The following is a 10,198-nucleotide window of genomic DNA, read 5'->3' as shown; positions in this document are numbered from 1 at the left end:
GTTGCTTAATGTTCACTTTTGGAGTTAAAGAATAGAATTGTTACTTTTTCTTTAAATAATGTAATTTAGGTAGTTCTCTGTCACTCATACTTTAACGGGTTAGGAGGTGAGGTGAGCTTTTCTGTGTGTTTGGTTTAATTAGCAGAAGGGTTCACTGCCTTGTTGTAATAGTTGTCAATGATGAGTCAAATTCCTGCTATTGGGTTAAATGCAGGCACTCTGATCAGGCATGCTGTCACCCAAACTATGCAGCTATGTGAATGTACCAGAAAGTCACTGTTGCGACTTCTTGGAGTAGAAGTGGAAGCAAACATAGTGAATCTCACCAACACCATCACTGAAGGCTTCCAACTTTACTGCAGTTATGAGAATAGGTTGGGACAGTTCTCCTTGGAGAGAAGGTTGACAGGAGGTCCGATAACCATTTTTGAAATTATGAGGGAGCTGTGTAGACTAGAGTCTTAGAGTCTCATAGAGATGTACAGCACGGAAACAAACCCTTCCGTCTGATTCATCCATGCCCTCTAGTTCTGGACTCCCCGACCCCAGGGAAAAGACTTTTCCTATTTACTCTATCCATGTCCCTCATAATTTTATAAACCTCTATTAGGTCACCCCTCAGCCTCCGACGCTCCAGGGAACACAGCCCCAGCCTGTTCAGCCTCTCCCTATAGCTCAAATCCTCCAACCCTGGCAACATCCATGTAAATCTTTTCTGAATCCTATGGAACCCCACTAGTCACGGACCTCCAGCCAGAAAAACACCCTTCCACCACTATCCTTTGCCTTCTATGGGCAAGGAGAAAGTAAGGACTGCAGATGCTGGAGCTCAGAGTCAAGAGTGTAGCGCTGGAAAAACACAGCAGGTCAGGCAGCATTCAACGAGCAGGAGAATCGACATTTTGGGCATAGGGCCTTCATCAGGCATCATTTCCTGATGAAGGGCTCATGCCCGAAACTTTGATCCTCCTGCTCCTCGGATGCTCCCTTCTATGGGCAAGCTAATTCTGAATCCAAGTCACCAGTGATTCCATGCATCTTAATCTTCTGGATGGCCTTACCATAACAGATATTGTCAAAAGTCTTACTAAAATCCACGCAGACAACATTCACTGCTCTACCCTCATCGATGACCGACGTCACTTCTTCAAAAATTTTAATCAAGACATGACCTGCCCCGCACATAGCCATGCTGACTGCCCCTAATTAGGCTATGCTTTTCCAAATGTGGTTTAGATAAAATTCAGTAAGGCCTTTGAGAAGGTCCCACATGGAATGCTGCTGCAAATGAGCCTGTGGGATGCAAGGCAAGTTGGCAAACTGGATCCAAAATTGGCTTGCAAGTAGGAGGCAAAGGATGATGGTAGGGGTAGGCTTGTTTTGTAATCGGAAGCCTGTGACCGGTGGCGTACCACACGGATCTGTGCTGGGAGCCTTGCTGTTTGTTATGTACATTAACAACTTGGATGTGAACGTAGGATGTAGAATTAGTAAGCTTGCAGATGATACAAAGATTGGTGGTGTTGCTGATAGTGAGAAGGATGGTCCCAGACTATAGTCTGATACATTCCTGAAGAAGGGCTCATGCCAGAAACGTCGATTCTACTGCTCCTTGGATGCTGCCTGACCTGCTGCGCTTTTCCAGCAACACATTTTCAGCTCTGATCTCCAGCATCTGCAGTCCACACTTTCTCCTATAGTCTGATACTGGGCAGAGCAATGGCCGATGGAATTTAATCCTGATAAATGTGAGGTGATGCATTTTGGGAGGTCTAATAAGGGAAGGACATACACAGTGAATGGTAGGTCCCGAGGGAGTACTGAGAAACAAAGGATCCTTGGTGTTGAAGTCCATAGAACTCTGAAGGTGTCAGCTTGGGTACATAGGGTGGTGAAGAAAGCATACAGAATGCTTGCCTTCATTTCCCAGAGATTAGAGTATTTAGCAGGGAGCTTTACAAAGCATTGGTTAAGCCACAGATGGAATACTGTGTGCAATTCTAGTTGTCACACTATCAGAAGGATGTGATTGAACTGGAGAGGGTGCAGAGAAGATTCACAAGGACGGTGCCTGGGATGGAAAGTCTCGGTTATGAGGACAGACTGAATTGACTGGGTTATTTTCCTTGGAGCTGAAGAGGCTATGGTGTATCTGACTGAAGCATACAAAATTATGTGAGGCATAGACAAAGCAGATTGTGAGAACCTTTTCCCCATGGCAGAAGGCTGGGACTGTTTTCCCAGGAGCATCGGAGGTTGAGGGGTGACCTCATAGAGGTTTACAAAATCATGAGGGGCATGGATGGGGTGAATAGATACAGTCTTTTTCCCAGGGTATGGGAGTCCAAAAATTGACAGCATAGGTTCAAGGTGAGAGGTGAAAGATTCAAAAGATTCTTAAAGGACAACTTTATCATGTAGAAGATGTTGCATGTATGTAATGAGCTGCCAGATGAAATGGTGGAGGCTGGTACAGTTACAACATTTAAAAGGCATCTGGAATGGTATATTAATAGGAACGGTTTCAAGGGATATGGGCCAAAAGCTGCCAAATGGGACTAGATTAATTTAGGATATCTGGTCGGCATGGATTGGTTGGACCAAAGGTACTGTTTCCATTGCATTAGATTACATTACAGCCCAACAAGTCCATACCGACCTGCCGAAGCGCAACCCACCCATACCCCTACATTTACCCCTTACCTAACACTACAGGCAATTTAGCATGGCCAATTCACCTGACCTGCACATCTTTGGACTGTGGGAGGAAACCGGAGCACCCGGAGGAAACCCACACAGACACGGGGAGAACGTGCAAACTCCACACAGTCAGTCGCCGAAGGCGGGAATTGAATCCAGATCTCTGGCGCTGATGAGGCAGCAGTGCTAACCACTGTGCCACCATGCCGCCCATGCTGTACATCTCTATGACTCTATGTGTCTAAGATCAGAGGACATAAGTTTAAAGTGAGGAGTAAGTGGAAATTTTTTCACCAAGAGGGTGGTGCAAATATAGAACGTGCTGCCTGAGAGGGTGCATTTAAGGAACATCTGGACTAGCACTTAAAATGTCGGGAAGTGTAAGGCTGTGGACCAAGTGCTGATAAATGGGATTAGCGTAGTTTGATGTTTGTTGGCTGAAGGGCCTGTTTCTAAGCTGTAAGACTCTATGACTGTGACTTACTCTGACTTGAGCATAACGAGAAAACTTTATTTTATATATTGAAGCCACTCAGGTCTGCCACTGGTCTGTATGCTTGCTTGTGAAACTCACTTCACCTGTTGAGCTCAGTGATGTTGACAGAACTGGTCCAAGCCTGTTTTGTATACTACACAATGGAACTTTCATATCCATGTTTTCCTGGGTTTTTTCCCCCCATATGTATCACATTGACAAATTACAAGCAGAAAGCGTTGGACTTATTCCGTCAGTGCCAGGCCAGCATTTATTGCCCAGGCGACAGCATCACTGTGGGTCTGGAGTCCCAAGAGTCCAGTGCGGATACATTCCGAAGTGATATCGGAATGGAAACATTAACTGTTTTTCTCTCTCCACATGGCCTGCCAGACCTGCTGAGTGTCTCTGGCTTTTTCTTTGTGTTTGACTCAGATTCCCAGCACCCACAATGTCATACCATAGTCCTTCTTCAGACCAGAACATACTGTACAGATGCTGAGCATTTTAATTTTAATTTTGCTTTAATTTCAGGTTCACAGCATGTTATATTGATGTGATGGCTTGGGGAGGGGGGTGTGTGTGTGTGTGTGAAAGACATTGACTGACTCAGAGAGACACTATCCCCAGGTGAGGAGGGCCTCACCTGCTGGCCCCGCCCACACTTCCGCCCGGGGCCGGACAGGAAGTGACGTCGCGGTGTCAACATGCAAAATGGCGGCCCATCATCGGCAGAACACCGCGGCCCGGAGGAAAGTCCAGGTGAGGGATCCGCTCGACCGCGCCAGCCTTGGAGCCCGCTCCCTGCTCTCCCCCTGACCGGAGCCTCCAGCTCCCTCACCTCCCGCTCCCCGAGGCCTCTCCACGGCCTTGCTCAAATCCCGCGCCTGCAGCCGCTACACGGGGGGGGGAGGGGGAAGAGGGAAGGAGTGGGAGGAGGAGGAGGAGGAGGAGACAAGAATGGCGAGAGGAGATGGAGGGGGAAGAAAGAGAGGGGAGAAGTGGGGAAGGTGTAGCAGAGAGTGATGGTTGGGGCAGGAGAAGTGGATGAGGAGACAGAACAGGGAGAGGCTGTGGTGAACAGAGCAGCGAGTCTTGGGACAGGGAGAGGAGTGGCAATTTGTGGGGTTTGTTGTGACCGGGGAGAGGGGCTCACTGCCTGTGATAGGACTCTCTTTCTGAACCCCTCTTCTGCTGCGTTCAGTTCACGACATTCTAGTTCTTAAGGATACTGATCTTTTCTACCTGAAGTTTTGCACCCGAGAGCTATCAGTGATTTAAATAAGCGAAGAGTTGACAATGCTAGAGATTGGAGGGATATGGACTGGGTGCTGGCAGGTGGGACTAGATTGGGTTGGGATATCTGGTTGGTATGGATGAGTTGGGTCTGTTTCCATGCTGTATGTCTCTGTGACTCTGTTTGAAACAAAAAAAAGACAAATCACCGGAGAAACTTCCAAATTGCTGGAGAAACTTGGCAGGTAGCATCTGTGGGGAGAAAACTGAATTAATGTGTTGAGTTGTTTGACTGTCTTGATCTAGTGCTGTTTGGGAGCTGTTCCACTGGTTTCAGCTCCATCTGCTATATGTCTTGTCAATTTAGTTTTGTTTGTTGTTGTCCCCTTTATGATCTGTGCCGCAGTGGTTTGTTGGGGACTTTGAAGTAGGGAGGGAAGAGGCTCCTCTGTTGCAGAAATGCACTAACATAGCTCAAGGTGGGTCAAATGGCCTATCTGTGTGCTGCAAGTTCACTTCAGACTTTTTAAATTTTATGTTTGTGCAATGATTGTAGTCTATGTCAGTGCCCCATCAGCAACAGTGCTGGAGCTGTTCCCTCATTCTGATGTTCTTATGCTCAGAGTCCCTGATTTCACAACTCAAGCTGTGTACTTTACGGGTAAGTGACTACCCCTTCTGCAAGTTTCATGAGCAAAACATCATTCTTTGCAGTTTGTGGATTTTTCATATGTATTTTGCGTTTCGAAAGATCCAACACCCCCTTTGTAAAAGGGCAGAATAATCTAATGTTTTGAATAACCGAATGGCCTGATTTAAAATGGAATTGTAAATTGTACATTCTTTGGTTAAATGGGGCCTTTTTTTAGACCGTGGAATATGTCAAAATGTGGCTGCATCTTGGAAGGGAAATTTGTACAAACATTTGAAACCGTAGTGCATGGCAATGGGGAGAAGGTGACACACAGATAAGCAACAAATTGCTGTTGAAAAGCACAAGTGGGCACTTTGGAAGTTATAGGACTTCTGCTGTGGTATAAGCATCCACGGTTCTATGAAAGCTACAAGATAGAAATATTTTCTGAAGTTTATGCAATGATGCTTAGGTAAATGGTCTCCTATAACTGAATGTTTTAACCCATCAGTGGTTAATATTTTGGTTTGCTTTTCTTTCTGTTTAACTGTTGATGTAAAACTAGTTGGTTTTGTAATAAACTGGAGAACATCCTCTATGTTCTAATGACATTTACAAACCATTGAGCTCGTCGAGTATTTTGTGAATTTGTCAGTAGCACTTTTTTGTGAGCTGATCAATGTTGCACACTGAAATGTATTAAGTGCAAAAACAAGGAAGCGGTTAGAAATCACTGGGGTATTGTTCTAGTCAGTTCTAAATACCACATTTTGAGAAGGGTGTCGTAAAGGACTATGCAGAAGTCTTCAGAGATTGCTACCAAGGCTGAAGGCATCAGTTATGCCTAATGATTCAAGAAGCTGATAAAACATTAACTGCTGAGGAGGTTTGATGGTCTGTGTGAAAAGAGAAATAGTCAATGTTTTATTCTGGACTTTCTTCTTCAGAAGGGTCCCCAACCTGAACTGTAACTTTTTTTGTCTTTTCTCAGACTCATAGACTTGCTGAATATTGCCAGAGTTTTATTTTTATTTCAGCTTTCAGTACATGCAGTGTTTTACCTGTTAAAGGAGCTGTGATTTTTCTCAGCCTAGAGAGTTGACAGCTACTAAGCTGTTCAAGAGTGTAAAGATTTTGGATAGAGCAGGTAAGAATCATTTCCTTAGGGTGAAGGTTTGCTCACTGAGCTGTAGGTTTGATATCCAGACGTTTCATTACCTGGCTAGGTAACATCATCAGTGGCGACCTCCAAGTGAAGCGAAGCTGTTGTCTCCTGCTTTCTATTTGTATCTTTCTCCTGGATGGGGTTCCTAGGGTTTGTGGCGATGTCATTTCCTGTTCGTTTTCTGAGAGGTTGATAGATGGTATCTAGATCTATGGTTTGTTTATGGAGTGGTGGCACCAACACTCTCAAACAAAAACTAACAAACTTAAAAGACCCAGTATAACCCATGGACAAAACCACATCATCTACAAAATTCCATGCAAGGACTGCCACAAACACTATGTAGGACAAACAGGAAGAAAGTTAGCCACCAGGATACATGAACACCACTAGCCACAAAAAAGACACGACCCTCTCTCCCTTGTAGCCCTACACACGGATGAAATAAACCACCATTTCGACTGGGACAGGCTAAGCAAAGTCATGCCAGAGAATTCCTAGAGGCCTGGCACTCCAACCACAACGCCATAAACAAACGCATAGATCGAGATGCCATCTATCAACCCCTCAGAAAACGAACAGGAAATGACATCACCACAAACCCCAGGAACCCCATCCAGGACAAACATATAAATAGAAAGCAGGAAACAACAGCTTCGCTTCACTTGGAGGTCGCCACTGATGATGTTACCTAGCCAGGTAATGAAACGTCTGGATATCAAACCTACAGCTCAGCGAGCAAACCTACACCCTAAACCTCATCCTGAGCTACAAACCTTCACAAACCTTGCAGTCATTTCCTTAGCTAGACAACGGGTAATCTAGACCATAGGTTTAAAACAACTGTCAAGAAGAAAAATGAGAAATATTTTTATGTGTGGTTGTAAAATCCTGTTTGATAGGGTGGTGGAATGAGATTCCATAGACAGTCAAATCGAAATTTAAAATAGAAATTCTGAATCTGAAATAGAAACAGAAAATGCCAGAGAAACTCAGCAGGTCTGGTAGCATCTGTGGAGAGTAACAGGGTCAAAGCTAATTCCAATATGACTGAATCATTTTTGATTCAAAGCATAATTCTATTCTTGTTCTCTCCATAGATGCTGCAAGTCCTGCTGAGTTACCCCCGACATTTTGTTTTTATTTTGAAAAACAGTTTGGACATGAATTTGTAGGATACTTAATTATGGGAAGTTGATGAAAAGGCAGAGTTGTGTGACTAAATTGGACAGGTCTTTCAAAAAATAGATGTAATTGACCTCCTCTTGTGCTGTCATATTCCTTGATTCTGTGGTATGTAATCAGTGCATTTTCTATGGAGTATGACAACTTTGGATGTTGTCATATATCTGGTTGTGGCCTCTGCTGTATGGTTTGCATTTTAACTGTAGAGACTTAGGTCCTGTCATAATAGCTGACACTGAATTTGAAACAGTTTGTGATAGGAAATGTGTTATCTACTGTTGGTGGCAAATGCTGTAAATCGATCCTGAAAACAGCCTTTGTAGTACCTTACTTCCCATGACATTGTGTCACCTTGTGTTGTGTGTGCGCGCTGCTCTGATCAGAGTAGTCAGAATGCAACACGATCAATCCAAAAATGTGCTAACTGACTTTGCTATATTTGTCTGAACCTGAAGGATGCAATTATACCCAAATTGTGAGAAATAACATTGCTATTTTTGTATTAAGTTTCCAGTGAGCATTTCAGCACCTGGTTACACATTTTGATGTGACAATGAAAAAAAAATGATATTTTGCAGTGTCATAAAGATTTTTACAAAGTACTAAAGATTACAGTTGGGAGAACAGTTCAACTAGTATACCCAAGAGCTGTAGGTATATTGTAATGTTTTGTCTTTCTGAAGTGATTTATTAATTTGCCTAATTCATTTAAAGATGAGAGTTTGAATATAAAGACATGCTATCTTGATTTATTTTTGGAAATGCAATTGTGATTAATTCTGCTGTAGAATGGTAGTCAATTGGAATTAAAGTTTTGTATGTTTAGTTTGAATTGCTAAAATATAATTGTTAATCAGTTGAGGTGGGATTGATTATTTGGAACCCTCATGTAGCTGATTTGCTAAACATGGGGTAACTAAATTGCTGGCCCTTGTTATATGCTCTGTGTGTACTAGCATGGAATTTCTCAGTGTTGAACGTACAAATTAAAAGCATGAGTAGATCACTTGGCGCCTCAGGTCCGCTCTGTGAATCAGTAAGATAATGGCTGATCTGATTACTCTAACTTTTTAACCCCCTTGCTTCTCAAAAATCTATGTAACTCTGCTGTAATATTCAAGGACAGTGTTTCCACTACCTTTGGAAGAGAATTATAAAGACTTGACCTTCTGGGAGAAAACATTTTACCTGTTCTGTCTTAAATGGGTGACACTTTAATTTTTTGAAAATGTTCAAGTTCTAGATTCTCCCACAAGAGGCAACATCCTTTCCATATCCACCTGTCAAGACCACTCAGGACCTTTTCAGTTCAATTTAGTTGCCAGTTAATGTTCTAAACTAGAAACTTAAATCTAACCTATCCAACTATCTTCACTTCTAAAAGCTGTACTGTGCAAGAAGTATGTTGGAATGTACTGTTATTGAGTTAGTGTAACTGGGCCCCGAACGGAGCAATTGGACCAAGTTTTCCCACCTGATCCAGAGGTTGATTAGAAAATATCTAATAAAGTTAAATGTTCTTGTTGCTGTAAGCAGCCTGGATATGGATACATCAGTTGTTTAGGATAATCCTTAAGCACTTGGTACTTTAAAAAAGTGTTAATTGACATGGTACAACTTTAGGTTTATTTTGCTTTATTTTTATTTTATCTCGACTCTCTGCAAAATTGTGGGAGAAGGGAATGAGAAATTACTGCATTTCATGAAGATTTTCTACAGCATGGAAAGAGGCCCTTCAGTCCAACGAGTCCACGCTGGCCATGTTCCAAGACTAAACTATTGCCATCTGTTGACATTTGTCCCATATCCTTCTAAACCTTTCCTATTCACATAATTATCCAAATGCCTTTTAAACAGTGTAACTGTGCCCTGCATCCACCACTTCCTCTGGCGGTTCAATCCACATACGAACCACTCTGTTTCTTTTAAAAAAAAGCTGTCTCTTTTGTCCTTTTTCAAACCTTTGTGTTCTCGCCTTAATGTGATCCCTTGTTTTGAATTCCTTCCCCCTCCCCACCACCACTTCCTCAGTGGAAAGACCTTTTGCGAGTCATCTATGCCCCTCATGATTTTATAAATCTCCATAAGGTCACCCCTCAACTTCCGACAATCCAGCAAAAAAAGTCCTAGCCTATGCAGCCTTCTCTCAAACCCTCCAATCCCTGAAACATCCTGAGGAATCCTTTCTGAACCCTCTCCAGTTTAATAATATCCTTCCTACAATAGGTTGACCAGAACAGCACACAGTACTCCAGAAAGGGCCTCACGGACAACCTCAACATTGATGTCCCAACCCCCATACTCAGTTTGAACAATGAAAGCAAGCATGCTAGATGCTGCCTTAACCACCCTGTCTACCTGTGAAACAAATTTCAAAGAATTATGTACCTGAACCCCTAGGTATCTCTATTCTAAAACACTAACCAGGACCCAACCATTAATTATATAAGTCGTGCCCTTGTTTGTTTGACTACAGTGCAATACCTTGCATTTAACCAAATCAAACTCCATCTCTCATTCCTCAGCCCATTGACCCAATTGATCGAGATCTCATCATCATCTTAGATAACCTTCTTCAATGTCCACTACAGTTTGATGTTGGAGGGTGTCGATGTTTGTAGATGTGGTGCCAATCAAGCAGACTGCTTTGTCCTGGATGGTGTTGAGCTCCTTGTGCAAGAGCCTTCCACATCCATCAAAGTTTTACCTGCACATCCACTAATACCATTTATTGTATCCGTTGCTCCCGATGCGGTCTACTCTACATTGGGGAGACTGGGCGCCTCCTAGCAGAGCGCTTTAG

The 10,198-nt window shown here is 43.2% G+C and overlaps 1 protein-coding gene across 2 annotated transcripts in view; it reads left to right on the top strand.

Moving 5' to 3' along the window:
- Positions 1-3,835: 3,835 nt before the first annotated feature.
- Positions 3,836-10,198, top strand: part of LOC122550138 (WD repeat-containing protein 48) — a 130,018-nt gene continuing 123,655 nt past the window's right edge. Inside the window, exon 1 of one of the 2 annotated variants that reach the window (XM_043690779.1) lies at positions 3,836-3,937. In XM_043690779.1, the coding sequence (XP_043546714.1) occupies positions 3,890-3,937 (48 nt within the window). In that variant the 5' untranslated portion in view covers positions 3,836-3,889. Of the gene's footprint in view, positions 3,938-5,007; positions 5,073-10,198 lie in introns of those variants that run through there. The other variant, XM_043690778.1, reaches the window with a different exon arrangement.

The sequence above is a fragment of the Chiloscyllium plagiosum genome, chromosome 5 (assembly GCF_004010195.1).
Source record: "Chiloscyllium plagiosum isolate BGI_BamShark_2017 chromosome 5, ASM401019v2, whole genome shotgun sequence".
Classification (NCBI taxonomy): Eukaryota; Metazoa; Chordata; class Chondrichthyes; order Orectolobiformes; family Hemiscylliidae; genus Chiloscyllium; species Chiloscyllium plagiosum.
The sequence above is the reverse complement of the archived record's forward strand: the minus strand, read 5'-3'. Positions and strand labels throughout refer to the sequence as shown.